The sequence below is a fragment of the Leptomonas pyrrhocoris genome, assembly GCF_001293395.1.
Source record: "Leptomonas pyrrhocoris isolate H10 chromosome Unknown, whole genome shotgun sequence".
Taxonomy (NCBI): domain Eukaryota; phylum Euglenozoa; class Kinetoplastea; order Trypanosomatida; family Trypanosomatidae; genus Leptomonas; species Leptomonas pyrrhocoris.
This window is the reverse complement of record NW_015438358.1, coordinates 1,647,930-1,664,405: the sequence shown is the minus strand read 5'-3', so window position 1 is coordinate 1,664,405 and position 16,476 is coordinate 1,647,930. Positions and strand designations below refer to the sequence as shown.

At 59.0% G+C, this 16,476-nt stretch overlaps 5 protein-coding genes across 5 annotated transcripts; all 5 read right to left on the bottom strand.

Annotated features, from left to right (window-relative positions):
* Nucleotides 1-2,448: 2,448 nt before the first annotated feature.
* ABB37_01605 (putative zinc transporter) lies at nucleotides 2,449-2,958 on the bottom strand (the record flags this gene model as incomplete). Its single annotated transcript, XM_015798177.1, has 1 exon — nucleotides 2,449-2,958. One exon carries the CDS (start codon nucleotides 2,956-2,958, stop codon nucleotides 2,449-2,451), a length of 510 nt encoding a protein of 169 aa, XP_015663697.1.
* A 971-nt stretch (nucleotides 2,959-3,929) lies between these two features.
* Nucleotides 3,930-5,428, bottom strand: ABB37_01604 (putative zinc transporter; the record flags this gene model as incomplete). The annotated part of the gene is made up of 1 exon (XM_015798176.1): nucleotides 3,930-5,428. The coding sequence occupies exon 1, from the start codon at nucleotides 5,292-5,294 to the stop codon at nucleotides 3,930-3,932; it is 1,365 nt and encodes a 454-aa protein (XP_015663696.1). The 5' UTR covers nucleotides 5,295-5,428.
* A 2,640-nt stretch (nucleotides 5,429-8,068) lies between these two features.
* On the bottom strand, nucleotides 8,069-8,578 carry ABB37_01603 (putative zinc transporter; the record flags this gene model as incomplete). Its single annotated transcript, XM_015798175.1, has 1 exon — nucleotides 8,069-8,578. One exon carries the CDS (start codon nucleotides 8,576-8,578, stop codon nucleotides 8,069-8,071), a length of 510 nt encoding a protein of 169 aa, XP_015663695.1.
* Nucleotides 8,579-9,549: 971 nt separating this feature from the next.
* On the bottom strand, nucleotides 9,550-11,048 carry ABB37_01602 (putative zinc transporter; the record flags this gene model as incomplete). Its single annotated transcript, XM_015798174.1, has 1 exon — nucleotides 9,550-11,048. Exon 1 carries the CDS (start codon nucleotides 10,912-10,914, stop codon nucleotides 9,550-9,552), a length of 1,365 nt encoding a protein of 454 aa, XP_015663694.1. The 5' UTR covers nucleotides 10,915-11,048.
* Nucleotides 11,049-13,688: 2,640 nt separating this feature from the next.
* ABB37_01601 (putative Zinc transporter putativecation transporter) lies at nucleotides 13,689-15,088 on the bottom strand (the record flags this gene model as incomplete). The annotated part of the gene is made up of 1 exon (XM_015798173.1): nucleotides 13,689-15,088. The coding sequence occupies exon 1, from the start codon at nucleotides 14,952-14,954 to the stop codon at nucleotides 13,689-13,691; it is 1,266 nt and encodes a 421-aa protein (XP_015663693.1). The 5' UTR covers nucleotides 14,955-15,088.
* Between the last annotated feature and the right edge of the window lie 1,388 nt (nucleotides 15,089-16,476).

Sequence of the window (16,476 nt, the reverse complement as noted above, 5' to 3'; positions counted from 1 at the left end):
GCATCAAGCGCCGCTACCCACCAACGCTCTCTCAGCCAGAGACTTCACACCAGCTTCGCCCCTCCTGGTATGACCGCAAGGGCACTAAGATACCCACATAGTTTCATTGCGGCTTCGCAGGGCCGTGCACGCTGCTGCAGCGCAACACAGAAAGCAGCACACAGAAGCGCACAGGACCGGTGTGGCGGGGGAGGCCTGCATCACAAGCGGAAGCGGGGAAATCAGCACGCGCGTTGAAGCGCATATATGCTTAGAGACACACGGTTTCACCGACGCAGGGCACGCCACAGTCGCGAAAGCGGCAAAAGAGCTACAGAGAAGAATCAGAGACACACGGAGACAAAAACACTGGCTCGGTAAGTCGTCGCGCTGACACAGAGCAACTGCTACGATCTGCCGCGCGCGCGCGCCACGCACAGCGCTGCAACGCCGGCACGGCTGCCGCACAACAACACAAGCAATCGCGGGGGATACACTACTCGCAGTCGTTACAGCTCAACAACGTGGCCTCCAAGAAGTGGTAGTAATAGGTATGACAGTAGTCAGAAAACGGAGTGCGGCATTGATGACAATGACCGCCTGCACGGGAAAGCATCGAAACAATCAAAACAGGCGAAACAAATAATAATAATAATAATAATAAAGAAATATCGTCGGCGTGTGGACGCGTGCACCGCACCGCTGCACGGCGCTCGTCACCACCCGTCGTTGCTCTCTCAGGCGCACACGCACACACACACGCACACCATCACACACACCATCACACACAACTCATGGGTCAGCGGCGGCACACGGTCGGCACACGCAGCGCGGCACGACAGCGGAACCATCTGGCGGTTCTCCGTCCCGTCGTACGCACGCGCGCAGTCCACACACACGCAGCGCTCAACGCGCACGTCCGTCGGCCTCGGATACTCGGCGGGGTTCGGGCGCCCCGTTAATACACTTCAGCACATCCGATTTGGCGCTAAATGCTATTTATTCGGTTCATACTCTTCGGGTTTAAACCACCCCATTTACCTTACCTAGCGCTGGCGCCACATCACCCCGGCAGCACAGCGCAGCGCCGTCACACAGGCGCACACACAACTCTCTACTCGCGTGCCCCACGGGCACACCACACAGACACATTTCATACATCTGCCTACACTCTCTCCGCGGAGAGAGAACTACGTGGATCAGCGCGCAAACTCACGCGGAGACGCACAGCAGGGGAGGGCACAGGCCAGTGGGAGAGGGGCAGCGGGGGGGGGTAGAGGAGCGGCAACGCACACCGCCACACCCCGCGTCCACACTCACACACATCACCACGGCAGCTCCACAGCGTCCGTCTCCGCTCAACTCATGCGGACACACGTGCGCGCCTCGACGCACACGCGGCCACTGAATCGCTACGTGCCCTTATATTCCGCTCGCACAGCAACGCACGCCGCGTACGAGCCCACCGTGGTCGTCGCCACTTCGCGAGCCGCACTTCATGGTGGGGCGTCAACACACACACGCCGCAATACGAGGCCTCGACCTCAGCACAGCAAAAAGGTTACTTAATCTTATATATATACATATACTTATGCAGACAGGAGAAGAAGCGTGGCTGCTAAGAAGCACCGCACTCGAAAGGCGGAGAGATCAGTAGCAACGAGAAATTACTTAGCGCCACATGCCCCCACCCACCTCAGATATCGCGCTTACACAAGGTGCAAAAGAGAAACAGCGAGAAACAAAAACGTTACAGCAAAAGAAAAAAGAAAACGCGGAGAGGCCGCACCGGCGCGGCGTTCGGGTACATGTGCGTCAGTATGCACGCGCATATGTCAGTGGTGGCGCTTGCAACGACACTTTCTGCGATCTCTCACGACTGCACAAACCCGCAGGTGCAGCATCTCGCGAAGCGCTCGGCCACAACAGGGCGTACGCGCAGCGCGTGCAAAAGCTGCTCATCCATCTCGCCGCCGCAGTGCTCCGACACGTTGCAGAGAATGCGCGGAGAGATCGCAGGACGTAGCATGCACCAAGAGAAGAAACGAGAGAAAAACAACAAATATAAAACAAAGACGAACGAAACCAATAGGTGGTGGTACACATAAAGCCACCATCGTCCTTACAGTGCTTAGATAATAACTTTAATCTCACTAGGTTGACAAAGTCCACCGGTGTGTCCGTGCACAAGGGAAAAGTGGGACAACCATCACGGCACACGCAGAGGCACCTCAACTACTGCCGCAGCTGCGCACGACACGTTTGAAGACCACGGACACAGGTGTAAGCTGTCCACTACGAGGCTGTGACAATTAAAAACAAATGCAGAAGAAACAGGAAAAAAAAACGCGAAGCATCAGGCAAGTTAGAGAGCGACGCCGTCGGCCCGTCTTGGAAACGTTACGGGGAAAAGATGTCAACGCGGCACGCGCCGAGCCGCGACGCGCGCACCCTCCGCAGTGCGGGCGCCTACAGCCACTTACCGATCAGAGCCATCACGCCGGCGCCAATCCACAGACCCGCGTACAGTCCCATGCGCTTGATGATGGCGTAAGGGCGGCCAGCGCTGCAGTGCGTGCGGATGTCGAACGCGAAGTCCACGAACAGCAGGTTGAAGGCGATGTACAGCATGATGCCGCCGCAGATCGAGTCCAGCACGGCGCTCACGATCGCGTACGACGGGCCCGAGAACGCGTCGCGCGACGCAACCACGGCGCCGGTGCCAGCGGCAATGCCGATCGGCGCGGAGAACGAGAACACGAGCATCAGCACAATCTCCAGCGACAGCTTGAAAGAAGCATCCGCGAGACGGGCTCCCATCGCGAGGCCCTCGAACATCTGGTGGAACACAAGCGCAATGATCAGTGCGCGCAGGTCGCTCCCGTTGGACACGGCAACGGCAAGGCCCACGAACACGCTGTGCAGCGTCACACCGAACTCCATGCAGATCGCGGCAACAGCGCGCTGCACAAGCGGCATGTCCGACGGCACCGCCACACCGTGCTGGTGGCCGTGGCACGCCGCGCCCTCTACACATCAACAGCGCGAGCACCGTCTCCGGCGACAGCGTTACTTACATACACAGCTACAGCAGAGAAAATAGGGCCACACAAGTAAAGAAGCCAGAAAACAAAAATAAACGGTACAGTTAGAAGCACTTAGGTTCGCTGAAGAAAAACAAAATAAGGGGAAATTGAGAGAGAAGAGCATCAGACGCCTTTTTAAGCGCACTGGCATTACAAAACAAAAAGCAAGAGGAGGAAACGAACACGGAGTGCTCGGGTCTCGCTCGGTCACACCACACCACGCAGCGCGCAGGCATCAGCTCAGACGTGTGTCTGCGCACTCTCGCCAGAGGGATGCTTCCATACTGAGCGAGCAGCGCAGCGCATCTGATTGGGTGGCGTGGACCGTTTCTTTACCTGGACACCGACACACTCTTTCGAAGGTGATTGCCCGTGTTCTTTGGCAAGCAACTCTTCCTTCGCAGGCTCATCTGCTGAGCGTTATAATTAGTGAAAGACAAGAAAGCGAATCTATCAGGGTGGAACGCTAACTCATCAAACAATAGTACAAGAGAGAGAGAGATAGAAACAGAGAGAGAGAGAGAGAGAAAAAAAAAGGGCGCTTATGCAGCAGCGACACACGTTATAAAGGGGTTGAACAGAAAAAAAAGACGATGTCGCTACCGACGCGTGCACTACTTCTGGACTCTTTGAAACAGGAGAAGAGGCGGAGAGAAAGAGAAGAGAAGCGAGCGTTACGCAGCTTAGCACGCGGCGCCGTACAAACGGCGTCAGTTAGCACAACGACATAGAAAAATAAAGCAATAAAAGATGGGCGAGAGTCGTCGCAGCACGCAGCAGAAACGGCGACGGTGTGTAACGGCTCGCCGCCGAACCGCAGCACACGCCGAGCCGCGACGCGCGCACCCTCCGCAGTGCGGGCGCCTACAGCCACTTACCGATCCCGGCCATCACGCCGGCGCCAACCCACAGACCCGCGTACAGTCCCATGCGCTTGATGATGGCGTAAGGGCGGCCAGCGCTGCAGTGCGTGCAGATGTCGAACGCGAAGTCCACGAACAGCAGGTTGAAGGCGATGTACAGCATGATGCCGCCGCAGATCGAGTCCAGCACGGCGCTCACGATCGCGTACGACGGGCCCGAGAACGCGTCGCGCGACGCAACCACGGCGCCGGTGCCAGCGGCAATGCCGATCGGCGCGGAGAACGAGAACACGAGCATCAGAAGAATCTCCAGCGACAGCTTGAAAGAAGCATCCGCGAGACGGGCTCCCATCGCGAGGCCCTCGAACATCTGGTGGAACACAAGCGCAATGATCAGTGCGCGCAGGTCGCTCCCGTTGGACACGGCGAGTGCAAGGCCCACGAACACGCTGTGCAGCGTCACACCGAACTCCATGCAGATCGCGGCAACAACGCGCTGCACAAGCGGCATGTCCGACGGCACCGCCACACCGTGCTGGTGGCCGTGGCACGCCACCTCGTCGACGTCGCGCTTGCCATCCGCACCGTCGGGGCTCAGTACAACTGCAGCCATCTCGTCGCCCTCACCACTGTCCTGTCGGCTGTCCGGCTTGTCGGCGCCACGCTGCCGGGCCTCCGCCTCGCGCTCAGGGCACTCCTTGCACAGCGAGTCGTTGCACGGCTCCGTCGCACCGGCGCGCACAGCGGCACGCTTGCTCCAGCGCTCCGCTACCCATACAATGGTCCCGTCCACGGCGTGCATCAGCACCGCAGCGATCATCGCAAACAGGAACGCCCACCCCTCGTACATCTCGCGGAAGTTCTCGGGCACACATTCTGCAGCGAAAACAACAGCAGCGTGGTTGATCATGTGGATCATCGCGACAGCAAGCACAACGCCGGTCGCGGTGGACTTGCCCACAGCGTACACGTACGGATGCAGACGCAGCGCAGGCACGCGCTTGCCCACCAGCGGGATCAGCGTGCCGAGCAGCGACGCGGCGAGGATGATGAAGATCGCAGCAATGTGCAGCCCCAGCGCATACTCGCCCTCCATGCTCGCGCACCCGTGGCTGTGGCCGTGATCGCCGTGACTGTGGTCATGATCCCCGTGACTGTGGCCGTGATCGCCGTCACCGTCGCCGTCGCCGTGCGCGTGGCCATGTCCGTCATCACCGCCGGCCGCATGTGAGTCCGTGTGCGAGTGCCCGTGCGAGTCTGCGTGCGAGTGCCCGTGCGACTCCGCGTCCAGCATCTGCACAGCAACGGCAGCGCGCAACACGTCGCCGAACAGCTGGCGGCACGTCTCGAGGGTCGGAAGGCTCATTATCAGAGTTTGTAGTAGAGCGAGGGGGGAAGGGAAAGAGAAGGAAAGGAGACTGTTTAGTGAACGCTTCAGGCGCCGCTGCAGAGATCGTGTTGGAAAGGGGAACTTAGCGAACAAGGCGTTGTATTGTTGCTTTGGGCCCCAGTAGACGGCAGACACACAGGAGTGGATAGAAAAGAGGTTAGGAAGGCGTTCGTTTGTCAGTAAGTCGCCAGGAGGTAAACAGTGAGAGGAGATCAATGACGGGCGGCGAAGGGAGCGAATATGAGCCAAAGACACCGAGGATGCGAGCGGAAAAGAAGATGCATTTCGTGACCGAGTAGGCGGCATCAAGCGCCGCTACCCACCAACGCTCTCTCAGCCAGAGACTTCACACCAGCTTCGCCCCTCCTGGTATGACCGCAAGGGCACTAAGATACCCACATAGTTTCATTGCGGCTTCGCAGGGCCGTGCACGCTGCTGCAGCGCAACACAGAAAGCAGCACACAGAAGCGCACAGGACCGGTGTGGCGGGGGAGGCCTGCATCACAAGCGGAAGCGGGGAAATCAGCACGCGCGTTGAAGCGCATATATGCTTAGAGACACACGGTTTCACCGACGCAGGGCACGCCACAGTCGCGAAAGCGGCAAAAGAGCTACAGAGAAGAATCAGAGACACACGGAGACAAAAACACTGGCTCGGTAAGTCGTCGCGCTGACACAGAGCAACTGCTACGATCTGCCGCGCGCGCGCGCCACGCACAGCGCTGCAACGCCGGCACGGCTGCCGCACAACAACACAAGCAATCGCGGGGGATACACTACTCGCAGTCGTTACAGCTCAACAACGTGGCCTCCAAGAAGTGGTAGTAATAGGTATGACAGTAGTCAGAAAACGGAGTGCGGCATTGATGACAATGACCGCCTGCACGGGAAAGCATCGAAACAATCAAAACAGGCGAAACAAATAATAATAATAATAATAATAAAGAAATATCGTCGGCGTGTGGACGCGTGCACCGCACCGCTGCACGGCGCTCGTCACCACCCGTCGTTGCTCTCTCAGGCGCACACGCACACACACACGCACACCATCACACACACCATCACACACAACTCATGGGTCAGCGGCGGCACACGGTCGGCACACGCAGCGCGGCACGACAGCGGAACCATCTGGCGGTTCTCCGTCCCGTCGTACGCACGCGCGCAGTCCACACACACGCAGCGCTCAACGCGCACGTCCGTCGGCCTCGGATACTCGGCGGGGTTCGGGCGCCCCGTTAATACACTTCAGCACATCCGATTTGGCGCTAAATGCTATTTATTCGGTTCATACTCTTCGGGTTTAAACCACCCCATTTACCTTACCTAGCGCTGGCGCCACATCACCCCGGCAGCACAGCGCAGCGCCGTCACACAGGCGCACACACAACTCTCTACTCGCGTGCCCCACGGGCACACCACACAGACACATTTCATACATCTGCCTACACTCTCTCCGCGGAGAGAGAACTACGTGGATCAGCGCGCAAACTCACGCGGAGACGCACAGCAGGGGAGGGCACAGGCCAGTGGGAGAGGGGCAGCGGGGGGGGGTAGAGGAGCGGCAACGCACACCGCCACACCCCGCGTCCACACTCACACACATCACCACGGCAGCTCCACAGCGTCCGTCTCCGCTCAACTCATGCGGACACACGTGCGCGCCTCGACGCACACGCGGCCACTGAATCGCTACGTGCCCTTATATTCCGCTCGCACAGCAACGCACGCCGCGTACGAGCCCACCGTGGTCGTCGCCACTTCGCGAGCCGCACTTCATGGTGGGGCGTCAACACACACACGCCGCAATACGAGGCCTCGACCTCAGCACAGCAAAAAGGTTACTTAATCTTATATATATACATATACTTATGCAGACAGGAGAAGAAGCGTGGCTGCTAAGAAGCACCGCACTCGAAAGGCGGAGAGATCAGTAGCAACGAGAAATTACTTAGCGCCACATGCCCCCACCCACCTCAGATATCGCGCTTACACAAGGTGCAAAAGAGAAACAGCGAGAAACAAAAACGTTACAGCAAAAGAAAAAAGAAAACGCGGAGAGGCCGCACCGGCGCGGCGTTCGGGTACATGTGCGTCAGTATGCACGCGCATATGTCAGTGGTGGCGCTTGCAACGACACTTTCTGCGATCTCTCACGACTGCACAAACCCGCAGGTGCAGCATCTCGCGAAGCGCTCGGCCACAACAGGGCGTACGCGCAGCGCGTGCAAAAGCTGCTCATCCATCTCGCCGCCGCAGTGCTCCGACACGTTGCAGAGAATGCGCGGAGAGATCGCAGGACGTAGCATGCACCAAGAGAAGAAACGAGAGAAAAACAACAAATATAAAACAAAGACGAACGAAACCAATAGGTGGTGGTACACATAAAGCCACCATCGTCCTTACAGTGCTTAGATAATAACTTTAATCTCACTAGGTTGACAAAGTCCACCGGTGTGTCCGTGCACAAGGGAAAAGTGGGACAACCATCACGGCACACGCAGAGGCACCTCAACTACTGCCGCAGCTGCGCACGACACGTTTGAAGACCACGGACACAGGTGTAAGCTGTCCACTACGAGGCTGTGACAATTAAAAACAAATGCAGAAGAAACAGGAAAAAAAAACGCGAAGCATCAGGCAAGTTAGAGAGCGACGCCGTCGGCCCGTCTTGGAAACGTTACGGGGAAAAGATGTCAACGCGGCACGCGCCGAGCCGCGACGCGCGCACCCTCCGCAGTGCGGGCGCCTACAGCCACTTACCGATCAGAGCCATCACGCCGGCGCCAATCCACAGACCCGCGTACAGTCCCATGCGCTTGATGATGGCGTAAGGGCGGCCAGCGCTGCAGTGCGTGCGGATGTCGAACGCGAAGTCCACGAACAGCAGGTTGAAGGCGATGTACAGCATGATGCCGCCGCAGATCGAGTCCAGCACGGCGCTCACGATCGCGTACGACGGGCCCGAGAACGCGTCGCGCGACGCAACCACGGCGCCGGTGCCAGCGGCAATGCCGATCGGCGCGGAGAACGAGAACACGAGCATCAGCACAATCTCCAGCGACAGCTTGAAAGAAGCATCCGCGAGACGGGCTCCCATCGCGAGGCCCTCGAACATCTGGTGGAACACAAGCGCAATGATCAGTGCGCGCAGGTCGCTCCCGTTGGACACGGCAACGGCAAGGCCCACGAACACGCTGTGCAGCGTCACACCGAACTCCATGCAGATCGCGGCAACAGCGCGCTGCACAAGCGGCATGTCCGACGGCACCGCCACACCGTGCTGGTGGCCGTGGCACGCCGCGCCCTCTACACATCAACAGCGCGAGCACCGTCTCCGGCGACAGCGTTACTTACATACACAGCTACAGCAGAGAAAATAGGGCCACACAAGTAAAGAAGCCAGAAAACAAAAATAAACGGTACAGTTAGAAGCACTTAGGTTCGCTGAAGAAAAACAAAATAAGGGGAAATTGAGAGAGAAGAGCATCAGACGCCTTTTTAAGCGCACTGGCATTACAAAACAAAAAGCAAGAGGAGGAAACGAACACGGAGTGCTCGGGTCTCGCTCGGTCACACCACACCACGCAGCGCGCAGGCATCAGCTCAGACGTGTGTCTGCGCACTCTCGCCAGAGGGATGCTTCCATACTGAGCGAGCAGCGCAGCGCATCTGATTGGGTGGCGTGGACCGTTTCTTTACCTGGACACCGACACACTCTTTCGAAGGTGATTGCCCGTGTTCTTTGGCAAGCAACTCTTCCTTCGCAGGCTCATCTGCTGAGCGTTATAATTAGTGAAAGACAAGAAAGCGAATCTATCAGGGTGGAACGCTAACTCATCAAACAATAGTACAAGAGAGAGAGAGATAGAAACAGAGAGAGAGAGAGAGAGAAAAAAAAAGGGCGCTTATGCAGCAGCGACACACGTTATAAAGGGGTTGAACAGAAAAAAAAGACGATGTCGCTACCGACGCGTGCACTACTTCTGGACTCTTTGAAACAGGAGAAGAGGCGGAGAGAAAGAGAAGAGAAGCGAGCGTTACGCAGCTTAGCACGCGGCGCCGTACAAACGGCGTCAGTTAGCACAACGACATAGAAAAATAAAGCAATAAAAGATGGGCGAGAGTCGTCGCAGCACGCAGCAGAAACGGCGACGGTGTGTAACGGCTCGCCGCCGAACCGCAGCACACGCCGAGCCGCGACGCGCGCACCCTCCGCAGTGCGGGCGCCTACAGCCACTTACCGATCCCGGCCATCACGCCGGCGCCAACCCACAGACCCGCGTACAGTCCCATGCGCTTGATGATGGCGTAAGGGCGGCCAGCGCTGCAGTGCGTGCAGATGTCGAACGCGAAGTCCACGAACAGCAGGTTGAAGGCGATGTACAGCATGATGCCGCCGCAGATCGAGTCCAGCACGGCGCTCACGATCGCGTACGACGGGCCCGAGAACGCGTCGCGCGACGCAACCACGGCGCCGGTGCCAGCGGCAATGCCGATCGGCGCGGAGAACGAGAACACGAGCATCAGAAGAATCTCCAGCGACAGCTTGAAAGAAGCATCCGCGAGACGGGCTCCCATCGCGAGGCCCTCGAACATCTGGTGGAACACAAGCGCAATGATCAGTGCGCGCAGGTCGCTCCCGTTGGACACGGCGAGTGCAAGGCCCACGAACACGCTGTGCAGCGTCACACCGAACTCCATGCAGATCGCGGCAACAACGCGCTGCACAAGCGGCATGTCCGACGGCACCGCCACACCGTGCTGGTGGCCGTGGCACGCCACCTCGTCGACGTCGCGCTTGCCATCCGCACCGTCGGGGCTCAGTACAACTGCAGCCATCTCGTCGCCCTCACCACTGTCCTGTCGGCTGTCCGGCTTGTCGGCGCCACGCTGCCGGGCCTCCGCCTCGCGCTCAGGGCACTCCTTGCACAGCGAGTCGTTGCACGGCTCCGTCGCACCGGCGCGCACAGCGGCACGCTTGCTCCAGCGCTCCGCTACCCATACAATGGTCCCGTCCACGGCGTGCATCAGCACCGCAGCGATCATCGCAAACAGGAACGCCCACCCCTCGTACATCTCGCGGAAGTTCTCGGGCACACATTCTGCAGCGAAAACAACAGCAGCGTGGTTGATCATGTGGATCATCGCGACAGCAAGCACAACGCCGGTCGCGGTGGACTTGCCCACAGCGTACACGTACGGATGCAGACGCAGCGCAGGCACGCGCTTGCCCACCAGCGGGATCAGCGTGCCGAGCAGCGACGCGGCGAGGATGATGAAGATCGCAGCAATGTGCAGCCCCAGCGCATACTCGCCCTCCATGCTCGCGCACCCGTGGCTGTGGCCGTGATCGCCGTGACTGTGGTCATGATCCCCGTGACTGTGGCCGTGATCGCCGTCACCGTCGCCGTCGCCGTGCGCGTGGCCATGTCCGTCATCACCGCCGGCCGCATGTGAGTCCGTGTGCGAGTGCCCGTGCGAGTCTGCGTGCGAGTGCCCGTGCGACTCCGCGTCCAGCATCTGCACAGCAACGGCAGCGCGCAACACGTCGCCGAACAGCTGGCGGCACGTCTCGAGGGTCGGAAGGCTCATTATCAGAGTTTGTAGTAGAGCGAGGGGGGAAGGGAAAGAGAAGGAAAGGAGACTGTTTAGTGAACGCTTCAGGCGCCGCTGCAGAGATCGTGTTGGAAAGGGGAACTTAGCGAACAAGGCGTTGTATTGTTGCTTTGGGCCCCAGTAGACGGCAGACACACAGGAGTGGATAGAAAAGAGGTTAGGAAGGCGTTCGTTTGTCAGTAAGTCGCCAGGAGGTAAACAGTGAGAGGAGATCAATGACGGGCGGCGAAGGGAGCGAATATGAGCCAAAGACACCGAGGATGCGAGCGGAAAAGAAGATGCATTTCGTGACCGAGTAGGCGGCATCAAGCGCCGCTACCCACCAACGCTCTCTCAGCCAGAGACTTCACACCAGCTTCGCCCCTCCTGGTATGACCGCAAGGGCACTAAGATACCCACATAGTTTCATTGCGGCTTCGCAGGGCCGTGCACGCTGCTGCAGCGCAACACAGAAAGCAGCACACAGAAGCGCACAGGACCGGTGTGGCGGGGGAGGCCTGCATCACAAGCGGAAGCGGGGAAATCAGCACGCGCGTTGAAGCGCATATATGCTTAGAGACACACGGTTTCACCGACGCAGGGCACGCCACAGTCGCGAAAGCGGCAAAAGAGCTACAGAGAAGAATCAGAGACACACGGAGACAAAAACACTGGCTCGGTAAGTCGTCGCGCTGACACAGAGCAACTGCTACGATCTGCCGCGCGCGCGCGCCACGCACAGCGCTGCAACGCCGGCACGGCTGCCGCACAACAACACAAGCAATCGCGGGGGATACACTACTCGCAGTCGTTACAGCTCAACAACGTGGCCTCCAAGAAGTGGTAGTAATAGGTATGACAGTAGTCAGAAAACGGAGTGCGGCATTGATGACAATGACCGCCTGCACGGGAAAGCATCGAAACAATCAAAACAGGCGAAACAAATAATAATAATAATAATAATAAAGAAATATCGTCGGCGTGTGGACGCGTGCACCGCACCGCTGCACGGCGCTCGTCACCACCCGTCGTTGCTCTCTCAGGCGCACACGCACACACACACGCACACCATCACACACACCATCACACACAACTCATGGGTCAGCGGCGGCACACGGTCGGCACACGCAGCGCGGCACGACAGCGGAACCATCTGGCGGTTCTCCGTCCCGTCGTACGCACGCGCGCAGTCCACACACACGCAGCGCTCAACGCGCACGTCCGTCGGCCTCGGATACTCGGCGGGGTTCGGGCGCCCCGTTAATACACTTCAGCACATCCGATTTGGCGCTAAATGCTATTTATTCGGTTCATACTCTTCGGGTTTAAACCACCCCATTTACCTTACCTAGCGCTGGCGCCACATCACCCCGGCAGCACAGCGCAGCGCCGTCACACAGGCGCACACACAACTCTCTACTCGCGTGCCCCACGGGCACACCACACAGACACATTTCATACATCTGCCTACACTCTCTCCGCGGAGAGAGAACTACGTGGATCAGCGCGCAAACTCACGCGGAGACGCACAGCAGGGGAGGGCACAGGCCAGTGGGAGAGGGGCAGCGGGGGGGGGTAGAGGAGCGGCAACGCACACCGCCACACCCCGCGTCCACACTCACACACATCACCACGGCAGCTCCACAGCGTCCGTCTCCGCTCAACTCATGCGGACACACGTGCGCGCCTCGACGCACACGCGGCCACTGAATCGCTACGTGCCCTTATATTCCGCTCGCACAGCAACGCACGCCGCGTACGAGCCCACCGTGGTCGTCGCCACTTCGCGAGCCGCACTTCATGGTGGGGCGTCAACACACACACGCCGCAATACGAGGCCTCGACCTCAGCACAGCAAAAAGGTTACTTAATCTTATATATATACATATACTTATGCAGACAGGAGAAGAAGCGTGGCTGCTAAGAAGCACCGCACTCGAAAGGCGGAGAGATCAGTAGCAACGAGAAATTACTTAGCGCCACATGCCCCCACCCACCTCAGATATCGCGCTTACACAAGGTGCAAAAGAGAAACAGCGAGAAACAAAAACGTTACAGCAAAAGAAAAAAGAAAACGCGGAGAGGCCGCACCGGCGCGGCGTTCGGGTACATGTGCGTCAGTATGCACGCGCATATGTCAGTGGTGGCGCTTGCAACGACACTTTCTGCGATCTCTCACGACTGCACAAACCCGCAGGTGCAGCATCTCGCGAAGCGCTCGGCCACAACAGGGCGTACGCGCAGCGCGTGCAAAAGCTGCTCATCCATCTCGCCGCCGCAGTGCTCCGACACGTTGCAGAGAATGCGCGGAGAGATCGCAGGACGTAGCATGCACCAAGAGAAGAAACGAGAGAAAAACAACAAATATAAAACAAAGACGAACGAAACCAATAGGTGGTGGTACACATAAAGCCACCATCGTCCTTACAGTGCTTAGATAATAACTTTAATCTCACTAGGTTGACAAAGTCCACCGGTGTGTCCGTGCACAAGGGAAAAGTGGGACAACCATCACGGCACACGCAGAGGCACCTCAACTACTGCCGCAGCTGCGCACGACACGTTTGAAGACCACGGACACAGGTGTAAGCTGTCCACTACGAGGCTGTGACAATTAAAAACAAATGCAGAAGAAACAGGAAAAAAAAACGCGAAGCATCAGGCAAGTTAGAGAGCGACGCCGTCGGCCCGTCTTGGAAACGTTACGGGGAAAAGATGTCAACGCGGCACGCGCCGAGCCGCGACGCGCGCACCCTCCGCAGTGCGGGCGCCTACAGCCACTTACCGATCAGAGCCATCACGCCGGCGCCAATCCACAGACCCGCGTACAGTCCCATGCGCTTGATGATGGCGTAAGGGCGGCCAGCGCTGCAGTGCGTGCGGATGTCGAACGCGAAGTCCACGAACAGCAGGTTGAAGGCGATGTACAGCATGATGCCGCCGCAGATCGAGTCCAGCACGGCGCTCACGATCGCGTACGACGGGCCCGAGAACGCGTCGCGCGACGCAACCACGGCGCCGGTGCCAGCGGCAATGCCGATCGGCGCGGAGAACGAGAACACGAGCATCAGCACAATCTCCAGCGACAGCTTGAAAGAAGCATCCGCGAGACGGGCTCCCATCGCGAGGCCCTCGAACATCTGGTGGAACACAAGCGCAATGATCAGTGCGCGCAGGTCGCTCCCGTTGGACACGGCAACGGCAAGGCCCACGAACACGCTGTGCAGCGTCACACCGAACTCCATGCAGATCGCGGCAACAGCGCGCTGCACAAGCGGCATGTCCGACGGCACCGCCACACCGTGCTGGTGGCCGTGGCACGCCGCACCCTGGTCGCACTGCTCCGGCTCGGGATCGCCCACAGCGCCGCGCGAGTCCATCATGACAACGTCCATCTCGTCGCTGTTGACGCCGTCCTGCTTGTCGGCGCCACGCTGCCGGGCCTCCACCTCGCGCGCAGGGCACTCCTTGCACAGCGAGTCATCGCACGGATTCGCCGCACCGGCGCGCACAGCAGCAGAGCCAGCCTCGTGCTCCGCAGCACGCGTGCTCCAGCGCTCCGCAATCCACGCAACGGTCCCGTCCACGGCGTGCATCAGCACCGCAGCGATCATCGCAAACAGGAACGCCCACCCCTCGTACATGTCGCGGAAGCTCTCGGAGACGCAGTCCTGGTCGAAGTCCGACGTCGCCTCGCCGATCATGTGGATCATCGCGACAGCAAGCACAACGCCGGTCGCGGTGGACTTGCCCACAGCGTACACGTACGGATGCAGACGCAGCGCAGGCACGCGCTTGCCCACCAGCGGGATCAGCGTGCCGAGCAGCGACGCGGCGAGGATGATGAAGATCGCACCAATGTGCAGCCCAACCTCGTACGTGCCCTCCAGCGACGAGCACTTGCCATCATCATCATCGCCAGCATCGGCCGGCGTGTCGGCGGCCGGCTCATCCGCCTTCACGGATTGCGCAGCAACGGCGGCGCGCAACACGTCGCCGAACAGCTGGCGGCACGTCTCGAGGGTCGGCAGGCTCATTCTCGGAGGTTCAGTGAAGTACGAGCGAAAGGGAAGAGTTGCAGCGGGAGAGAGCGGTGTCTTCACGTGAGGGCGTCGTCGTACAGTTCGCGGTTAGAAACAAATCAGGTAGCAGAGTGTCCTACTGTAAGTCTGGCGCGTTCGCAAACGGTGCGCGCACGTGAGAGGACGCAAGGCAAGGGTGGAGGGGGGGGGGACAATGTGAGGTTGTTAACAAGGCGGGGGTGCGCAGCGAAGGGAGGCAGAGCCGAGCACAAGGAAGAGAGCGAGAGGAGGGAGAGATGAAACGTGGAAATGGGGGGCGAGAGCGCACACCAAAAAACAACGTGCACAGCTGCACAGCAGGCGAGCAATTAGGTCAACCATCATCACCGCCAGCAACAGCAGCCCAGCCCAGCCTCAGTCAGCCTACATGGCACTAGCAAGGCCTAAGCAACTGCAGCCAAACGCCACAACTACTTCGACATCCATGCCATTGCGGCGGCACATGTGTGGCTCACAGCACTACCTGCTGTGCACGCTGCTGCAGCGCAACACAGAAAGCAGCACACAGAAGCGCACAGGACCGGTGTGGCGGGGGAGGCCTGCATCACAAGCGGAAGCGGGGAAATCAGCACGCGCGTTGAAGCGCATATATGCTTAGAGACACACGGTTTCACCGACGCAGGGCACGCCACAGTCGCGAAAGCGGCAAAAGAGCTACAGAGAAGAATCAGAGACACACGGAGACAAAAACACTGGCTCGGTAAGTCGTCGCGCTGACACAGAGCAACTGCTACGATCTGCCGCGCGCGCGCGCCACGCACAGCGCTGCAACGCCGGCACGGCTGCCGCACAACAACACAAGCAATCGCGGGGGATACACTACTCGCAGTCGTTACAGCTCAACAACGTGGCCTCCAAGAAGTGGTAGTAATAGGTATGACAGTAGTCAGAAAACGGAGTGCGGCATTGATGACAATGACCGCCTGCACGGGAAAGCATCGAAACAATCAAAACAGGCGAAACAAATAATAATAATAATAATAATAAAGAAATATCGTCGGCGTGTGGACGCGTGCACCGCACCGCTGCACGGCGCTCGTCACCACCCGTCGTTGCTCTCTCAGGCGCACACGCACACACACACGCACACCATCACACACACCATCACACACAACTCATGGGTCAGCGGCGGCACACGGTCGGCACACGCAGCGCGGCACGACAGCGGAACCATCTGGCGGTTCTCCGTCCCGTCGTACGCACGCGCGCAGTCCACACACACGCAGCGCTCAACGCGCACGTCCGTCGGCCTCGGATACTCGGCGGGGTTCGGGCGCCCCGTTAATACACTTCAGCACATCCGATTTGGCGCTAAATGCTATTTATTCGGTTCATACTCTTCGGGTTTAAACCACCCCATTTACCTTACCTAGCGCTGGCGCCACATCACCCCGGCAGCACAGCGCAGCGCCGTCACACAGGCGCACACACAACTCTCTACTCGCGTGCCCCACGGGCACACCACACAGACACATTT